This window comes from Eupeodes corollae, chromosome 1, assembly GCF_945859685.1.
Source record: "Eupeodes corollae chromosome 1, idEupCoro1.1, whole genome shotgun sequence".
In the NCBI taxonomy this organism is placed as follows: Eukaryota; Metazoa; Arthropoda; class Insecta; order Diptera; family Syrphidae; genus Eupeodes; species Eupeodes corollae.
The window spans coordinates 200,290,005-200,311,319 of NC_079147.1; the positions used below are offsets into that span (position 1 = coordinate 200,290,005).

The 21,315-nt window shown below is 35.2% G+C and overlaps 1 protein-coding gene across 2 annotated transcripts in view; it reads left to right on the plus strand.

Moving 5' to 3' along the window:
* LOC129953252 (uncharacterized) overlaps positions 1–21,315 on the plus strand; it is a 37,945-nt gene that overhangs the window by 7,938 nt on the left and 8,692 nt on the right. For both annotated transcript variants that reach the window (XM_056066238.1, XM_056066248.1), the window contains exons 3-15: positions 9,875–10,620; positions 12,845–13,007; positions 13,082–13,325; positions 13,445–14,277; positions 14,338–14,586; positions 14,642–16,095; positions 16,358–16,701; positions 16,766–16,976; positions 17,041–17,399; positions 17,466–19,440; positions 19,499–19,657; positions 19,723–21,101; positions 21,163–21,312. In XM_056066238.1, coding sequence (XP_055922213.1) covers positions 9,875–10,620; positions 12,845–13,007; positions 13,082–13,325; positions 13,445–14,277; positions 14,338–14,586; positions 14,642–16,095; positions 16,358–16,701; positions 16,766–16,976; positions 17,041–17,399; positions 17,466–19,440; positions 19,499–19,657; positions 19,723–21,101; positions 21,163–21,312 — 8,266 coding nt within the window. The remainder of the gene's footprint in view (positions 1–9,874; positions 10,621–12,844; positions 13,008–13,081; positions 13,326–13,444; positions 14,278–14,337; positions 14,587–14,641; positions 16,096–16,357; positions 16,702–16,765; positions 16,977–17,040; positions 17,400–17,465; positions 19,441–19,498; positions 19,658–19,722; positions 21,102–21,162; positions 21,313–21,315) is intronic.

Genomic DNA, 21,315 nt, shown 5'->3' on the forward strand with positions numbered 1-21,315 from the left:
CTCGATGGAGCGTGTCGTCATCGGCGTAGTCGTCGTTTTATCATTTTTTTCTAGAACACCTTCGCTCTTGTCATCATCATCATCGAAGGATGATGATAAATCTTTCGCAGATTGAACATTTTTATTTTTATTTTTAAAAAAGAAAAAGAATAGACTAAAATCTTATCATTTCTTCTTCTTTCTTTTATTATTTTTCTATATCTTTTAATCTAGATGAAATCATTTTTTACAAATTCAAACCGGAAATTCATTCTCAAGAATGCAATTCTTTCTTTTTCTTCTGAAGACGTTTTCTATACTTTATGTATAGTTTTGAAGTTCTACCAGGGGAGTTCAGACTTTAGGTAAGAAAGGGAATAAGAGTATATTTTACAGTAAGAATTAATAGAGGATTATTGGTTTTCCATGCTGTATACATGTGCCTTCAGGACAATATTGGGTACACTCGTAATTCCTTTCTTTTTCTGCAGAAAGCCTTTTTTAAATAGCTCTTCTTATTCATTTGACAGTTTTAATGCAATTTTGAGATGAAATAATTTGCTTTAAGATAAATTAAAGTAAACCTCCTATTTATTTTCAATATTACTCTATTTTTTTTTCATATTTCATATTTTTTTAACTTTGATATATGTTATCAAGTCTTGATAAAACACTATCATGGAAAAATTGTTTTGTTTGATTCAAACTTGATTGTTATTGGTTCAAAGACGACAAATATAGGGTTTTTATTTTGGCGCAGGTAGATTGTGGCGCCCCGTGGCGGTCATTTTGTTTATTATTCAGTTGTTTATGCCAAATCATCATGGCATGCAACACGATTGAATAGCACGTTCAAAAGATAAAAGTGTATTACCAGAATGAGCGTTCGTTAACGAAAAGGTTGCGCGCATTGCGCCCATTTTACGGTAGACGTGGTGGCCCTTCAAAGTCGACTCTTCAACGTTTGGTGGCCAAATTTGAGACGATCGGTTCAGTAAACAATCAGTCAACACCAAGATCGGCCGAAAACATCGCCGCGGTCCGTGAAAGTGTACAGCAAAGCCCGAATCAGTCTATTCCTCGCAATGCACAAGAACTCTGCCTTTGTCAGAATTAAACTTGGGGAATTTTGCGTCGGGACTTGGGTCTACACCCGCCCAAGATCCAACTGACCCATGAGCTCAAAGTTCATGATCATGACCATAGACGAAGCTGTTTGTTCGCTCGCTGGGGACATTTTTGGGTGCATGGCTGTGTTAACATACAAAATTTCAGTATATGGAACTACACCAACCCACGCCAGGTTCACCAAGTGATAATGCATCCTCAAAATGTTACCGTACTTTTTTGAAAACGACGATGGTGAGGCGGTCAGCGAGTGCTGCATAACGATTATAACTAATTTGTTATGGCCCAAATTGAACCATATGGATCAAGATGACATGTGGTTCCAGCAGGACGGCGCTACGCGTCACACAGCAAACGCTATTCTATTCCATTTTAACATCTACCTGCTCTTATTAAAAAAACCTATATTTTGTGGAGCTTAAGTAACTTAACAGTAACTGAATAAAAGACTCGAACCGATATGTTACGAACAAATAAAGCTCTTGTAATTGTAATATATATGAGATTTTAAAATTCTTTTAATAAGTATTGTGCTTTCAATTCAAGATACTAGCACAAGTTTATGTCCACTGAATACGCACAAACATTTTTGAAGACATGTTGACCGTTTTTTCCAAATATTGTGAATTGGTAGAACTAAATTTTCTTCGTAGTTTTCTTAAGTCCTGGATAGTATATATCAATAATTTTAGTGATTTATGTAAAATTATTTTCCTGATCTGAAATTTTAAGAAAAATACTTAGATCTAAGCAAAATAAAAGATAAAAGCTAAAATTGCTTAGAGACCAATTCCTAACCCTGCACGTGCAATAGCTGATAAAATCGACCAAAAGTTTATTTTTTTTTATTGTAACTTAATCGCAAGAACTTGCTCCTGGTCTTCAAAGATTCTGTTTACAAATACAACTTATATTTTAAAGTTTAAAAATTTACCAATAAAATAAGTTTGTCTTCAATAATTTAAATACCAGATAATTAATAAAAAAAAACTTGATTTTTTTCGAAAGTCGTTAGAGTCCAAAATTATAGAAATCAGTTTATTAGATCTTGAGAAAACTTAAAACCAAATAATGGTTCTATCTTTAAGTTTGAACTAATCGACCCAAAAGGTTTGGGCTGCAAAGGCAAGGAAAGACAGTCAGATAGACGGACGGACGGAATCGGGAACCCAATTTTTTCGACTTTTCACTACCGTAATGTAATTTTTGATTAAAATCTAAAGTTCTAAAGTTCCTATATGTCGCAACTAAAAATAAACGTACATTTTTTTGAATACAAATCCTTAATTTTCTAGCATTTTTGCACTAAAAACTTGACCTACCAACATGATAACGCGACTATGTATTTAATGCTAAATATGAAAGTGTTCACTACCTTACTTATTAAAAACTTGGCATGTATTATGCGATATTAAATTTTTGCTAGTGAAAAGCTTTGTTGAAAGAAGAACTAGTGATTGTCTTATATAATTCTTTTTTTAACATCTTAAGAGGTCAAGCCCGTAATAGTTCTTTTTTGTTTTTAAACAAATTGAAATAACTTACATACAAAAACTTTATCAGTTTAAATAAATCATTTACCGATTTCAAAAGATTTTGATAACATTGAGTCCTGGAAACTCGTTCAGTTTTTCTTCAAAGTGAATAATTTTCAAAAGCTTTAGACTTTATTGAACGAAAAATGTAAATTTTAACCTGCACAAGTTTTCGTGAGGAAGCCATGATTTATTTGCCTAGTTTGACAGTTCTACTCTTTATACCGTTGTTTATATAATTAGAAAAATATTCTCATTGTTCGGAAATCCAAAAATATCAGGTTTCCAGTTAATTTCTTTACTAAAGCTGATGTTAAGTTATTCAATGATATACATATATACATACATATTTAACTTACATAAATGTATGTATACGTGCTACAAGAATGCGAGACTAAATTCTTCTTATTTTAACATTCCCTCTGCTTGCTTCTGCATCATTCTCAAAGTCGTGTCAAAATAAATTTAAAATCTCAAAGTCGATTTATTATTATTTTACAAACGCAAAACTTTCCCTTAAACACCTTAAGCTATGTATATCAAGTTCCTACCTAACCTTCCTAGGTATGCGAAGAAGGAAAAAAGAAAAGAAGTGAATGAATAGAAAATTTTCACTTATAATTCCCTCCTTGAAGACGTGCCATAAAATAAAAATAATCCTCCCTCTGTTAGTTAGATAAAAAAAAATACGAACAAAATAATAAAGCTTATTGATTCCTAATTTATCTTTTTCCAAGATTCAATTTGAGGGACCTATTTTTCCCTTGTGTCAACAACAGGTGTATATCTTTCAATCTATTGTGTACCTGTTTACTTTTTCATCAAATCTCTTTAGCCCCCTAGCTCTCACCCTTAACCATCATCCCTGGTCCATCATTCTCAGCTTGTTCTTCCGAAAAAGAGAATGAGCGTATTTAATTTTATCTATGGCCTTTCGGTTCATTTAGTTGCGAATTAATCACGTAATGGAATGAATAAAAGCAAAAGCAACAATGATGATGATGATGACGGTGTGTCTGTCCAAAGATTTAATGCCAAATGATGATTCTCCTGTTAGCTGCAAATCCTCGAAACAGAATGGTTAAGGCAAATTTTAAAACTACTCAAGCGTCACCCGATAAAAATCCCCAACAAAAACTGGGTTAATGTATCCAAGAGCCAAGACACACCGATGTGATGCAGGCGTAATCGTCACCAGGCGGCGGACGTTGGTACTATACTATTGGATACTGGGTCGTAACGCAACGCAAGGACGAACTTGCAGTATGGGGATAGTTGAATAATATTTGAATTCCCTGTTCGCACTGAAGTGTCTGCGACTTCCAATTGCGATTTAATGTATGTAAGTTTTCAATGAATATCCTGCGAACATGCAAGAAATCCTTGATGGTTGAATTCCTGAATAGTCCAAAGCCTAGCCCAGCCCAAACCTACAATACCCAAGGCAAATGTATAAAATGTGAATATGGGGAAGCTCGGCACAGGATATGGATAACCAGAACCACATATGCAATGCATATACTATTATAAGAAAACCAAAGACGAGGATAGGGTAGACTATACTATAGTATTCGTAGTATAGTTGTTTTTGTTGTCTCGCAATATAACAGACGGGAGTTGGAAGTTGAAGTTGTTCAACGACGACGACGACTACTACGAGGATGAAGGCAAGAATATTATTCGAAGGATTTGGATTTGGAATTTGGTGTCAGTTTTTATACATATTTTTTGAGTCTTCTTCCTCTTGTTCTTTACTACGAACCAGTAGTTTGTAGCGAAATTAAAAACTAGTCTTTGGGATTTACGGATATTTTGCATACATACATACATACATATTTCTGGAATATGATCAGATAGGGTTTGAATAATAGTATGAAGCTTTTGATGCGATAGGGAATGCTTTGGCTGATGCCAAAGGACAACAGATGTGCATATGTGTGTGAGCTTGGGTTGGTTGGTTTATTGAATATCGGGGTCATCGGATAGGGATAAACCGTTAACCGTAAACTGAGTCAGTTCAGTATGATGATGAACATATAATTTAAATTCCTTAAAGCTATGTGTCATTTTTGTTGTTATTCTGACATAAACGAGATTATAGTTCAATATTTTTCAATATTTTTCAATGAAAATATTTTAAAATGTAAAATACAAATTCATGTGTATAAAATATGTTGTTTTGATCTTCGATCTTAAGTTTCTAATCAAATTTGAAAGATAAGACATTCATTTACGGAAAAATCATGTTTTATATTTTTTTTAAATTTTGTTTGTTTAGATTAATTTTTCAAATCCAATAAACTTACGGAAAAATGTCGCTTATCAATTCTCAACTTAATCTCCAAATGAATGTTTCTGGGGTCTTATATTTAAATTTTAACAAATTGTTGGTACATTCAGTTAAGAATTTAATAAGTCCTATGAATAAATTATTCTCTTTTGCAATGGAATTTTTAAATAGTATTGATTTTTATGGTCGAAAATTCTTACAAATCTGAATGTTTTCGATATTTTGTCCGATATTCAATCTTTACACAGTAAATCAAAATAATAGAGAGCTAATTTAATTAGGCTATCGATGTTTCGCCATGTCCGACTTTGGAATATATATTAGCCGTCCTCAAGAGCAGGAGTTTTACTCCCTTATTCCAAAAAAAAAAAAATACTGGGTCGTACGAACCTCCTCATGTACCCAAACTGTCTGTTTGAAGATATTTTCTGTATTTTATAATTAAAAAATGTACTTTTAAATGCCACTTGATGTCAGACAAAAAAAATCTTATTTTTTAAAATTTTAATTTAGAAATAGTTAGTTTTATTTTGTAATTCATTTTTTTATAAAACATTTTTCAGTTGTATTTTCAAAATATTTAAAATATGCAACTATTAAGTGCACATTTTGCATTTCTATGTCGTAAAAAGTGAACGACCCATTTTCGAGATATCGAATTTTAAAAAAATAAGAGCTATTGTGCTGAAAAAAAATATATGAAATCGGTTGATTAATTCTTGAAAATAAGCTTAAAAACAAAATAACAGTTCTATAAGGGTAAGCCCCTTTGGAGCAATACAAAAATATGTTATTTGATAAAAGAACCCAAGTTAAGAAGTATAAATTTGGTTAAAATTTAATAAAAATCTATTGGTTCGTTTTTTTTCGAAAATTCGAATGTTCGATTTTTTACCAAAAAAATTGTGTTTTGTTATTTTTATTTATAGTATTAAACAAAAAATGAAAAAAAACCTACCGCTAATCTGCGTAAAAGATTATTTCCCAATTTCAACACAATCGACCCAATGATCTCGGCTGTAATTTCTAGAACAGACAGACAGACGGACGGAATCGGCGGACTCACATTTCTCGACTTCTATCATCGTTAAATATGTGAAAACCCTGACTATGCATTTTCAGATGTCAAACTGTAACCGTTATTATTGACCGCTTATTTTACTTCTTAATTTGAAGCGATTAATAAAAAATATTTATAATTATTTAATAGTCAGCAAAATATTCCATTTATTGATGTTACAAAAGCATTTGCATTTTAACCAACTCAAAGGCTAACTTAATTTCAGTACCCGCCACTGCTATTTCACTGCTCGCAGCAATATGTAGATGTTATATGCCCCAAGTAAAAATTGTGAAATACGGAGGCGGTAACATCATGGTGTGGGGTTTCTTTTCTAGGTTAAGTGTAGGGCCGATCTTTCAAATTCATGATAATCAAGGCCAAGTAAACATTTCTTTTTTTTTAAAGAAGTATAATGAAAGAGAAATTGTGGGCGGATCTGTCGGATATATAAGTATTGGTATGCCATTCCGCTAAGTAAATGCCAAAAACTTGTTGAGTTGATGTTGTGTGGTATAAAGGAGGTCTAAATAAAACGCATGATTGGGCCAAAGAGCCTATCTAAAGCATTATTCACATGAGCACGACCAACGAATGAACGAATATTCGTCGATTTTGACATTTCTTTCACATGAGAGTTTTTAATTCGTCGCGTATAAAGTTTGACTTTGACCACCGAAACCAAAACAAGATTGATTTTTTTAGGTTAAGTACGCGCGATTATTTTATTCGTTGGAAGTGTGGATAATGTGGAACGCGAATAAAGTTTGACAGTTCGTATCAACTTCAATTTTTTTCGCGACGAATAAATTTGTTTTCTTAAATTTATTAAAATATCATATTGAAAAGTAAAAGTATGCAGCATAGATCAAATAGAAACTATATTGTTATCATTTTGTTAAGGATTTGTGTGGAAATATGTCTTCAAACGTATATAAACTCACATTGTGTAAGTCATTCGTCGTTCGTTGGTCGCGCTCATGTGAATGCTGCTTAAATGTGTTTACTGTATTTTAAGATTTATTTATCACAATTTTGATTTGAAAACATATTTTTTTTTTTGAAATTTGAGTTTAAACGTTTTTTAGTATGCACTTACTTAGAGCTTATTTATATACGTTTTACATTTCAATTAAAAAAAAACCTTTTTGAGCAATACAAAATATTTCGTATGTATTGAAAGAAGCCAAATTACAAGATAATCTATCAGTTCGTTTTTGAAAAAATCGAATTTTCGGTTTTTGCCCAACAAATGCGTTTGAGGACTACTTTAAATTTTTCGTCTAAAAAACACAAAAAAATTCCTGAAGTAATCGATTTAAAACCTTAATTTTCAAACTTGATGTCAATCGACCCAATGGTTTGGACTGTATAGGGCGTAGACAGAAGAACGGGATGGGGTCCACCTTTTTCAACTTCTACCATCGTAATTTCATGCCTGACTAAAATCTCGAGCTGAAATTTTGTTAAGAATGCAATACTTCCCATATATAGTTACTATATGTAGCTATTCTAGCAAAAACCACAACAATTTTATTTATGTCAAAACTGATTGCTACTTAATTTAATTTGACCAATTTACGGTTTATTTAAAAAACATATATCCAAGTTTTCTCTATTATTTTGAACAGCCGTTTATGCTGGAATTTGTGATGGTGGTAAAATTATTTTAAAATTGGTTTCCTAATAGAAAATGTTTTTCAAAAAATAATCCAAGTATAAATGGCATGGGCAATACTTTGATTTTGTAGTATTTTATATCTTGTATAAGACTGACCCTAAATATCCAGTTAAATAAAAGAATGATGAAATCGCCTTTAATTAGGAGAATCTTCTTAATGAACATAATGGTTCTTAAAAGCTCGTTTGTATTCCAAGAATTTGTATTTAAGAAGGATTAATCAGGTAGTATAAACAAACATAATGTAGTAAGTTACAAAGTCCTACAATAAATTTAAATATTCAAATTTCAAGAAGAATTATTCGTAAAGAATTTATTATTTAATTAAAGCCTAAATAAACTACTTTCAATGTTTCGTCTTAAAGGAACACATACAATGGGCAAGGTTTCTGATAGAGCTTCTAAACGTTTCCATTCTTCTATGTTTGCGTTTCATATCCAATTTCTGATACTTACATATGTACGAGTATATGTATATGAATACATATTGTATGCCTCTTGTTTCGCTGCGTGCGCTTGCCGGCATTCGTCGTCAAACCAGGGGTTTCGCTGTGGTGGCCGTGTGAAACCTAGCACTTCAGAGGAGGCATCTCTGATGGCAATGTTTCCACTGGTTTTCAATGCTTAATGCAGGCAGCATAGAATTCTTAAAAGGTTATAAGAGACTCGATCGAAAAAGGACATGGCATTCTCTTGCGATTGTAGCCGTCAAACGTCGAATCTTCTCACAGTGCTTCCTTGTTTTGGCTTGGATCGGGATATCCGTATCCGTACCTTGGCTACAACGGCCTCTCGGAATGTTGGGATATCCTGTATACTGGAGAAGTGTAGTGTGTCGATTGCAATGTGGTCAATCTGGTTGAAGGTTGATTGATCAGGAGATTTCCATGTCCCCTTGTGGATATTGAGATGTGTGAACTGCGTACTAGCTATTAGAACGTCTCGCCCCGCAGCGAAGTCGATCAGCCTGAATCTGTTGTCGGAGGTGGTGTCGTGCAGGCTGAATCTCCCGATTATGCCACCAAAGATGTCTTCTCTTCCTAGCTTGGCATTAAAACCTCCTAAGACAATTTTAATGTCATAGCCAGGGCATTGCTCATATGTCTTGTCCAAATGCTCGAAGAATATGTCTTTGATGTCTTCATCTTTCTCCTTTGTTGGGGCATGCGCGCATATTAGGCTTATGTTGGCGAATTTAGCCTTGATGCGGATTGTCGTGATGCGCTCGCTCACACTGTTGAAACTCAAGACTTTTTGCCTGAGTCTAGTTCCAACAACAAATAGACGCTGTCTTTGTTCTCGGTAGCAGTCGCCGTAGTAATATTGCAGTCTTTTAGTTTGCGTTTTGCCCGGTCCATCCCATCGCACTTCTTAGACGGCGGTAATATCTGCCTTGCAGCAGTTTAGGGCTCCCGCTAATTGTTCGGCTGCACAATGGTCTGTTAAGGGACCTAACATTCCACGTACAGTTCCGAAGTTCGTTGTCCTTATTTCGTTTGCGTGGGTTGTCAACAGTGAATCCGTCCGTATCCGAGGCTTGTTGGTGCTTCGCAACTAAAGGTATTTTTTACGTGGCCAGGAAGTCACCCCGACGGCACAACCCCCAACCTGGAGGGCCAGATCCTTAGTATAACTCCAAGGAAGGGAAGCCGGATAAACCGCTCCTTGCAGCCCTGGGCTCCGAATATGTCGAAGAAGCCCTATAAGGTGTTCACTACGTAGTTCAACCTTACTGGAACTGTAGACGCCACCGTCGATTCCATCTCGAGAATTCGTCCGCTGCCGCCTGGATAAGGAGAGGTGCCTTAGTGGAAACACCTCTCCCCCCTCTCTCTTTCGCTGCCCCCAACCACTTTCCACTGGGGTTGGAACCCAATCTCCAGTTGAGGTACTAGGCACCCGATGTTCACCGCGGGGAGGTGAGAGTAGGAGTTGATAGATACAGGTGGGTTTCGAAAAAAACCTGTGGACGCTTGTGTCCTCTTGAATGCACATGTCTACCATTTGAACATCTAAATGTTAAAGAATATTAAACCAGAATGCTTAGAGAGGTTAAGTACCTTTTTACAATAAAGATACAAAAGAAAAAATGAAAACTTGTTAAAAAATAGGGAATACACTAAAAAATGTCTCATGAATTTCTTAAGTGTTTACCTAAAAGTTTTCTATTTAATGCAAATTTGATTTTTTTTCCTTTTCAGATCCACTAAAAAATCCAAAAATCTGTGGCCGTCCTATATGTGAGCCAACAACATCAAAATTTGACTACACCGATTCGAAACGATATAAATACGATTACAGTGTCCATTTGCGAACAGAATTCGCCGGAACCGGACAAAATACCTCTGACATTTTAATACAAACAACAGTTGATCTAATCTTCCCCAAACCATGTGAAGGTGTTATGACCTTGAGTGCAGTACAACTACGTGATAAAATCGAAAAACCAGAGGAACAAAAACAAGATGTCACAACTGCAAGTCCAACATTTGTGGACTACTATGATTATAATCTCGAAACAAGTTCCGAAGATAATACATTTGCGGATGTTAATTTGCACCCGAATAGCACAGATTTGGCGGTTGATTTGCAGAAATATAATTTGAGATTTTCATTTCAAGATGGTTTAATAAGTGAAGTTTGTCCAAATGTTGCCGAACCGGCATGGGTATTGAATTTCAAGAAGGGTATTTTATCGAAGATTCAAAATACAATGATGCGATTCGATGTTGATTTCAATACCGTTGAAACGGATGTATCGGGGCGTTGCAATGTCGCCTATTCATGGGAAGGAACTAAAGAGGCTTTTGTGTTGATAAAAAAAACAAAAGATATTCAATCCTGCCGATTTAGACAGTCGACACAGTCGATTTTGCAAACAACACCGTATGTTTTTAGAGAAGATAAAGCGATTTGGCCTATTTTGGACTCACACAGTTATTGTAATGTAAGTTCAATTTCGTTAGTAATTTGTATAATGGATAGATATGCCTTAACTTAACACGACCTTAATTTTTTGGAAATATCTTTAGGATCAAAAAGAATTTCATTCAATACTATTTTGAATTCAATAGATGTTTGAAGTTAAGTATACTCCTATTCTATACAAAATTTAACGTGTAATTGGTCATTTAAACTTGAAATTTAAGCATGTTCGAAATTTGTGTTGTGTTAGCCAATTTTGAATTTAATGAACTTTTGCAGGGTATGCTGATTTTTTAAAGTATTTCAGTTGAATTGTTTCTTAGAAGAAAGGTTCCTACTGCATTATATACAAGTTAAAAATTTTTAAAATTAGTAGTATTAACCTCCAAGCTAATTGAGCTTACTGCTAATATGTAAAAACTTTCTTACTAGCAGTCACGGCTAATATTTCAACTAGGTGCTTAGGATTTCTTCCTCGGTGCAAAAAATGTTTCACTCCTTCTAATCTGGCTGTAATTAACAAAACCTTCATTCACCAAAACTGAAATATAACTCTTATATTTGGGCAGGTGCCCCTGAAACAAGTTTAAGTATTTTGGACAGGATAAAAAAGATCTTTGAAAATCATAGGCGATATAACTATAACAGTAACAATTACGTAACTCGAAGACCGCTGCAATGTTCATGCCTTACGTTGTTCTACAGATGTTTTTATAAACAGTGTTCTGTCGAATTAGTCAATTGCCTTCCCCCATCAAATAATTCAGCCGTAATACTTGTACTTCACATCGAGAATGAAGAATGCGCTTTACTCAGCTCTGTTTTCTCCTATCATTTTGATATTCAAAGCTATAAAACCAATGTGTACCGGTAACTCCTCTTTAATCCTTCCCTGTTTTCCTAAAGCTCGTAATGTGTTCAAACTTTAAACATGTTAAGGGTATTAATAACCCCTTGAGTGCAAAAATAATATCATAGAAAGTAAAAGTGCTAAGTGTTTCACAAAAATTGAAAAGTGAAAAGACTTATCACTTCTCAATTTTTCAGACTTTATTTGAGAAGTGAAAATTAAAAGTTAAAAACAAAAACATTAATACGGATTTTGAAAAGTTGCCAAGTAAATTTTATAGTCGATCAAAAACAAATATACTAAAAAGGTAGCCGTCTTAGAGGTTGTACGAAATATAAAGGTAATTTTTGAATGCTTATGTTGCTTCTAGGAACATAAACACATACTCATTTCATTTGGAAAATAAATTGTAGTTTATTTTCAATTTTAGACATGGCAAATTCGATATTTACTTTTTGCTAATCGAGAGCTCTCTTTTGTCGAAAAATCATTTCTGAAATCAAAGTTAATTCTGAGTCTTATTACTCTTTGGTCCCTATTAATAACTCTTCGTTTTCAAAACCTCTATAAAATCAAACATTTATGAAATTGTGATGAACGAATGTGTTATCCCCTAAAATTCAAATTTCATATTCTTTGGTGAATTCGTCAACATTAAAAAAATTAAGGTTTGTCAATTGTCTTGGTAACTTTTATTTACATACTTCTTCATTTTCAAAGCGGTAATTTATATTTTGTATTAGTTTTCGACAATTTTTTAAAACAAACTCTTATTTGCAAATGAGAATTTCTCTTTGCATGTTATCGAAAACAAAAAGAACACAAAATATGGAAAATAAAATAAAAAGACTTTGCACTTTGATTTTGGTGAAACGTATTTGGCAAAAAAGAAAACTTTATAATTCGTTAGTTTTCTCTTTGCAAATTTGCTTTTGGCGAAACATAATTTGCAAAGTTAGAAGTTGTGTTTGGTAAAATACGCCCCCGGTTTCAAATTAAAAAGAGTTGAACAGTTTGTAAGAGTTAGTTCCGCGCTGTTTGTAACATATTAGTAGTATGGTAATGGATAAAATTTAGAATAATTTAATCTCTAATTAAAAAATGTTATAAAATATTAAAAACTGGCAAAGTTAACCCTAAAGTCGTGCACTTTCAAGAACTCGTTGAAAACTTGCTGATTAAACTTAGCGCTCAAAACGCAAGAATTTCATATCTATTCCATTAAGTTATACTGCTTTTGGGGTTATTCGCTGTTCTAGCTGCTGAGGTTTTGTAGGTTAGAAAAGAAAAGTTCTTAAGTGTAAGGTGTTAATAACCCGCTGTCGATTAATCGCACGTGTAGCCGTCGAAGGGTCAAATAAAACTTTACAGATAATGATTCGATTTCTGTTCACAGATCACCATCGATCAAAGTATATACAGCGAGATAAGTTGCTTTGAACGTCACCAACTTATACCATTCTCAAATAACCAATCAGGAGCTGTTACTGAAGCCCATTCAAAACTTGTACTAAAAAGTGACGAGAAATACAATTCTGGTGATTTCTTTACATATGAAGGTAAAAAATATAAATTTATAGATTGAAATTTATGCAGCGCAAAGTTTAATGATACAATTCCTTATTGTTTTCAGATGAAATACTCATTGAGAAACGTTCGTTGCTTCTCTTTGATCATACACCTGCCGTAAAACCAACACATGGTGAGATAAGAGCTTCAAGAGAACTACTAAAGCAGATGTGTAATGTTGGCTTCCCCAATATTCAAAGAGAATTCATTGATGTTTTCACGAAGTTTCTACAAACAACCCAGCATTTGGACTATAAAGCCTTGACACAACTTCTAGCTAGATCAGCTGGAATATGTAGCAATGGAAAGTAAGTTGTTGGTGTCTTATCAGCTATCTTAAAATAGATTCGTTTGGTTTTTTTTAAACAAAACTTAAAATAAAGTCACTGATAATAATTATCAATATTACTCCCTATGTTATATTTAGAAACCATGTGCTCGAAAGTCTACCATATATTGGAAGTACAGCATCATATCAGCTGATGCGTGACCAAATTATTTCCAATACCATTCCCAAGCCCCTTGCTCAGAGCTGGATGTCTTCATTGGCCTTCATTCAGCGACCTGATGAAGAAAGTCTTGAGACTTTCTATACGATTCTTGAATTTTCCAAGAAAAAAGTAGATGCTGAGTACACTTTAGCATCAACAGCGGCTGTTCATAGCTTTTGTAGACATAATCCTGACTGTGGTTCAAATGAGAAAATCAAAAAAATTATCAATCTTCTTGAAACGGAGTTTTTGAGCCTTTTCAATATGTACAAGCACGAAAGGCGCACACACGATCGACTTATGGTTATTTTGAAGGGTCTTGGAAATATTGGAGTATTGTCGGAGACTTTTGGTGAACAGCTGAAGGAACTGATCACGGAAGATATGACACCAGTTGATATTCGGCTGCAGAGCGTATTGGCTTTTCGACGAGTTGATTGTCAAAAATATAAGGAATTCTTCTTGCAAACCTATGGAAATTCAACGATCAATACTGAAATTCGAATTTTCAGTTATATTCAAGCTATGCGATGTCCTGATCATTATTCTATTGATTTGATCAAAGATGTTCTGCGTCGGGAAGAAATCAATCAAGTTGGATCATATGTTTGGTCTCATTTAACCAATTTAGCCAAGTCCTCGTCCCCAGTTCGAGTGGAAGCTCAAGGTCTGTTGATCAGTGATGATTTAGCTGATAAATTCAAAATGGATATTCGGAAATTCTCGAGGAACTACGAGCATAGTTTGTTTTTCGATGAATTTAATTTCGGTAAGAAAGAATTTAGTTTCGTTTTATGAAGATTCAAAAAAATGTAAAAAAATCTTTCAGGATCTTCGACTGATGCTAATTTGGTATTCGGGACTGAGTCTTATCTTCCACGTATGGCTACGTTGAATTTCACTGCTGATCTTTTTGGACAATCCGTGAATTTCTTTGAAATTTCTGCACGAGCTGAAGGTTTTGAAGAATTAGCAACAGCAATATTTGGACCCAAGGGACCATACAATAAAGATTTTCTTCGAAAGAAGTTTAGCTTCCTGACAACTTGGCTTGGAGAGAACACAGCTTTCAATGAAGGTATTTCCCTTGTTGAACTTTAATAATTGACTACTTTTAATAAATTCTTCTACAGATTCCATTGACAATTTACTAGCTTTTGACCCGTTGAGGATAAAACGCGATACCAATGAGTTGAATGACAACGATGACTATGAATTCGAAGAAGACGAAAGCAGCAGTAGTCGCAGACGTCGAAGTGTCAATCCACCAAGCGAAACCGAAACTATTCATAAGAACATCGACAATTTGGGCTACAAGCTTAAGTACAACTACAACAATCCTAAAGCCACTTTGGGCCTTCGAATATTTGGCAATGATCTTCAATTTTATTCAATGGAGGGTCTAGTTGAAGTGATGGCTTTGGCCAAAGAGTTTGATCCATTCCATCAAGCTGAGAAAATTTTATCAGGAAATGAATTGAAGTACACAAAATCAAGTGTGTTTCTAGATGCTTCGTACAACATTCCCACTGACATTGGCCTTCCTCTATCAATTCATGCATTTGGTGCTTCATCCGTTGACTTAAGGCTCTCGGGAAGCTTGGAACGTTTGAGGGATTCTTTAGACTACAAGAGTTTTGACTTCAATGGTAAACTCAAGCCAAGTGTGTCGGTTGATGTCATAACTACATTGCAAACTGATGCTTTTTATGCGCAATCTGGTATACGGGTCAAAAGTAATCTCTACTCAAGCTCAGCTTTGGAAGCAAAGATGAAAATTCGTGGAGCTAATTTGGTTTCATTTACATTTAGTTTGCCTCAGGACAAAAATGAAATTTTCAGTGCAAGGTCAGAAATGATTGTTTTGGCTGAATCCGAAGAGATTCCTCAAACAGGTATCGACCAGAGACGTTCGAACAAAACTTGCACCTGGCCAGTTCTTGACCAGGCAGTAGGTTTGAAAGTGTGTTCGTCATTTAGTGTACCGGATTTGGTGAATTACAACAATGAGACATCTCATCCTGGTCTCTTGTTGAGTGGACCAATGAATATCAGTTGGATTCTAGAGAAATCTGATATAAGTGCTAAAGATTTTGTTTTCGAATATAAATGGGCTCAAATTAAGAACGATTCAAAATGGTCTATCATATTCACCACACCAGATTCTACCATAGTTCGACTTCTTATGGCGAATGTCTCAACAACTCCTTCTATGGCTAACGTATCAATGCGCTTTATTAATGGAGCTCAAACCTACTCAGCCGGAGGAGTTTACAATGGAAATCCAGATGATCGTAGGCTTGACATTTGGATCGATACGAATGGAAAGAAAAATTTAGATTTCAATGCAGAATTAAAAAGGTCGCAAGAAAGAAATGCATGGATTTATAAACCTAAGGCTCTGTTGGCTGTAAATGGAGATAATATAACGGGATTAATTGGAACAATTAGGATAAATGAAAAGAATGGCATTTCGCAGAATGATATTGAGTTGACTTTTGAAACGAAAAAATTACAAGCCCTGATTCGGGGGAATGTGGTGAAAACTGAAATTAATACTACCACCAATTTGACAGTTCATTATAGGGTGAGTATAAAAATGTTTAAATTTGAAAGAAATTAAATTTTTGGGCATTGTTTAAGAAACGTCGAAATTTCGAAAGGTTTTAACATAACGTATACATATCATTAAATTAACTGCTCGTTTTCTTCTCAAAACTTAGAGTTTTATTTCCTTATAAACTCTTTTAGAACTCTGGACTAAAATTATAAAAAAATAGCCAGTTCTGGAGAGAAATTGTACAGAGTTATAAAGTAAATAAATAAAACCATATCGTTCTCTTTGACAGTTTGAGTCGAAAAAAATTGAAACAGTAAACTTGGAGGCAAAACTTACTAACACTGGAGACAAATCTAAAACCGAATATAATGGCAACATAAAACTCAGGACATCTGCCCATCCCAAGTTAAATTTTGCCTCAAATGCCACATGGCTCTCACTGAAAGGTCATACCGAGGGTGTTGTTACCTACAATAATAACCCCGATGCCATTAATCCGAACCAAACAAGTCAGCTTCGCCTCATTTTTGCCCGGTCTTTTTCCGAAGAATATGGATGGGAAGGTTCGAGAACTAAGGCCTCTGTGGAACTTCTTATGCCAAAATCCAATATTGATTTCCGTGTTTTAGTTAAGTAAGTGTTGCAAGAGCTTACAGAAATTTTGTTTGCTTATTCCGATGTACCAACTCTTTCTCAGGCACGAAGAACGCAGTAAAAATGGAACTGAACATAATGTTATAATTGGACTTCGCTATGCTAAACAAAAAGAAGCAACCGCAGTTTTTTCAGCTCATTTCCCGCGAAGAAATCTATTTGCGGTTGATGCTTATATGAACCTTACGGTTCCAGAATTTAATTCTTGTACTGTTCGTTTGCAACTTAATGAGAGACTCAAAGAAGATTATATGGTAAAAAAAACTCTTTAAATACGAGAATTATTTCATGATATATTTTTTCTATATATCTCTATAGATAAACTTTAACGGTACTTGGTTTTCGGGGCACTCCATTTCAATCAAAGGTAATTACAAGGACAAAAGTTCAGTCCTTCAGGTTTTACACCATCTTAAATTACTTGTGGAGAGTCCATCTTTTGAAGTGACTTCATTCAATATGATCTTCCGACGTAGTCAACTCTTAGTTTTTGCTGATTTACAAGCCAAATACAATAAGGACCCTTACGGATTGACATTACGGTATAATCGTAATGAAAATCAAACCAATTCAAATGCTGAAGTGAAATTGAAAGTCAAAGATCGAGATTATGGAATAGCTGCTAAGTTGCTCTCACAGCAACCTAAGCTTCTGCAGATAGAGATACATCTGGACAAGTAAATTTTAAGCTTTAATATAAAAAGCTTCTGTATTTATTTTTAATCAATCTGTTTTAATTTAAGGCTTCGTGACCTGCATCTGAGATTGGGAGTTTTGACAATTCCGAAGAAGAAAGAACTTTCAGTTGAACTTAAATGGGACGCCAATAGAGATCCATCTCAGCGATTGGCTTTGAATGCGGAGTACAATAATCCTTCTGATAGAACTTACGATTCTACAATAATGTTCACTTATCCTGATCGAACTTTCAGCTGTGGATTCAACGTTTTTGCTGGTGGACCAGAGTATTATGGTTCAGCGAGAGCAACTTGGGGAACTAACGAAGCCATACTATTCAAATATGACGCAGGATTCCTGTCGGGGGAAGAATTCAATAACTGGGTTCGAGCTGAGTTAACAACACCTTTCCATGGATGGCACAAGAATAACCTTCAGGCCGGCATTTTCAATCGAAATAACCTTTATGCGGGAAATGCTTCAATTCTCTGGGCAGAAAATCAAAAACTTCAAATCGGTTATGAAAGTAACTATGAAGTTCACGAGCCTCTTCTAAGTTTCCACGTGGACTTGGGTATTAATAGCACAATCAAGGACATTCCAACAATACTCCTGAAACTTAAGCACCGACAGGACTTAAGGAAATTCGACTCTGAGTTTGCTCTGCGACACACTGGTCTCAATGACACTTTAAAAGTCTACAGTGTCAAGTCTGCTTGGGAATTCATAAAAGATGATGGCTATAAAAATGTCAGTGGTTCAGTTCTTATGGTGAGTCCATTTAATGGCTACCGCAAAGGTGGACTTGTAACAAGGCTAAGCTTGAGTGACGACCGTCAAGTCCAAGGAGTAGCTTCGCTAAACTTTGATATAAGGGAATTCACTTTGGCGTTGGATGGTTATGTCCGGAAATTCACCGATTGCATGCTGGAAGTCAATATAACAACACCTTTGGAAAAATTCCGAACCATCAACGGTCGATTTGGTCTAAGTGAAAAGAATCGGCATGCAGTTGCTCTAGTCCGTTCAGCTAAATTAGCCTTAGGTGCGGAAGTTCTATTGGTTGTCAATGCGTTTTCAGATTTCGATGTAAAACTTAGCCTGGCAACACCGTTCGAAAACCTAAATCAAGTAAGCTTCATTGGAAAAGTTAAACCAATAACCGTTGATCTTCGTGGAACTTTAAATAACGCTACGTTAGGATTCACCGGTGTCTGGAGATTCTATAATGCCACAGATTTTGAATACTCATACCAAGTCTATACTCCATTCCCAGACTTCGAACACAATGGTCTTGTGCTAAAAATTATCAAAACAGACATTGTATTTGTAATGGAAGTTCATGGAAAGCTTTCAAAACATAAACTCGGCATTAAGGTCAATGGAAGACCGAAATCAAAGCTACTTACATTGATAAGTCCAAATAAGTTGGATCTTGAACTGTTCTACGACGAAGACTTACAACCACCAGAAGCAACTAGTGGCGAAGATGATGGGGAAGATGATTATGATTTGAGTGAATATTTCTCGTATTTCGTCGAAGGCGAACTTGACACCTTGACATGGCCAACAATAAACGGTCAAATAGATATTCAAGAGATCTATGATTACTTCATCATTGTTGGTGATGCTCAACTTCCTGCTGGACGGGTAGATTTTAAAGACCGTCTATATTATCCCGATATGATGAATGTAAAGAATATTTTGAATCTCTGGACTCCATTCGAATCCTGCCGAAATTTGAAGAACATCTTCGAATATCATGTTGATTTGGACCGATATTTCGTGGAGAGAATAGATTTCACCATCGACAATGGAAATTCAACTCCAATAGAATTTGGTGCCATGGTAAATTATACGAAGGTATTGGAAGACAAAGTTGCCAAGCAACATGAAATGACTTTGAGAGTTAGGACACCATATGAAATTTTGAAAGAAATTCAAGTTGAAGCTGTATTAGAGCTGGATGATAATATTCAAAGGGGAAATATAACATCGAAAACTGCTAGCACAACTCTCTCAGTAGCTGCATCTGTCGAGGTGAGTTGAGCTGAAACATACATATATCAACTTTTTAATAACTTTTTTTTTATTTTAGGTTGAGGAAAACTTCCTGGAGAGTTCTGTGGGCTTCATTTTAGATACTGATGTAGTTCCCTACTATGGCTGGAGAGCTTATGTGAAGAAAGACTTTTCTGATATTGACAATTCCTTGGATCTTCAGCTTGAAGTAAATGATAATGGAACTGTGGACATGGTTTGTTGTGAATTTTCGGCACGTTAAGCTTTCAATTATCATTACAATCTTATATCTTTTTATAGCTTGAAATGGAGACATCATGGCGTCTTGACAAAGCTTATATTATTAATGCAAAGAGTAAAATTCAAACAAGTATGCTGCCCCTGAAGTTAGCTGAAAGCTCTATACTCCTCACAAAAGCTCCAAATCCTAATTTCAATGTTGACTTTGCTATGGTTCATCGTGATGGTCATCGAGTTGAATACGGATCGAGAGCTAGTAAAAAGAAAGACATCATCAACATTGAAATTTGGACACCTATGAAGCACTACCGAAATGTATCACTCATTGGAACTTTTGTTCGTAATCAAGCTAAATCCAATGAATATCTGGTAAATGGTCATTTGTATCGAAATATGGCTGTTTTTATAGTTAGTGGAACGGTCAAAATGGCAGAGAGCTATCCGTCGCAGGCAAGACTTCGAGTTCAGCCGAAGGCTGGCGGGCCTGATGGATTCATTGAGTTAGATGTCAAAAACGATGATGATAAACAAGGAAAAAGCCTCCAATTCAGTGCAATTGAAAATGGTAAAATGTGTCAAATTTCCGGAGGTTATACCTTCAGAAATAAATTCGATTGGGACTTTGACGCATTGATTCAGTCTAGTGAGCCAGAAATTTCTAGAATAAGTCTTAACGCCAAAATTCAACCTAAGAGCCAAGGATTCTTTATCGGAGAAGTGGGTTTCCAAACTCCATGGAGACAATTAGGTCTGGAAAGTGGTAGTTTCCAAACAAGCGTCAATGTTCAAAAAGACTCTGGTGAAATCGAAGCACAATACAAAATTGGACAGTTAAATGTACGAAAAGCTTGCTCTTGGTCTTGGATTTTAGCTGAAAATATGCAACTTAATTTGAAAAGTTCAATCGCCAATGGAATAACCCCGCCCCGCAATGCAGAAACAAGTATCAAATATCTAAATCCGAATAAAAGCTTTCAAAGACTTCTGACTGGTGGCAAAATTAACGTGGATTCTGAATGGATTCTCGATGTTAATGGAACATTGAATTCGCTCTCTCGACGAGATATTCAAGCTGGACTTGTTTTGCAACTTCCTAAACCTGTAGGCGATACCCATCAATTAGGTGTACGCTATCGTGGTAATTTCATGACACATGAACCACCAAATATATTTGCCGAAAGTAAATATGAGTCGCAAGAAGCTAAGAATAAATTCGTCACTCGAGTTTCATATAGAAATGCTGATGACCTTCAAGGGTTGGGCAGAGTTCAATGGGGAAAGGTGTCAAATTTGTCAACAATTGAAGGCGATTTCCAGGTATTGCGGAAGAAACAAGTTAGGAAGGAGTTTTATGCAAAACTGACTACGCCATTGTATGAAGAAGAAACAATGTTTGTTAGAGGAAACTACGATGAGGAAAATGATTTCCATATGTTGATGTAAGTGATGTGCAAATTTTCGGAATAGACACTTTTTTAAGAAGCCTATGGGTTTTTTTAGGTGTACTCTAGATTCGCCAGCATCTAAACGACTTGGAGAAATCGATATGGCTTTCAACACCCTTTCTAACATGAAGGGATACTTAAATGGAACATTGCCCTTCTTTAACATAACATGGCTTCGAACGGACATTAATTTCACCACAGCTGGGTA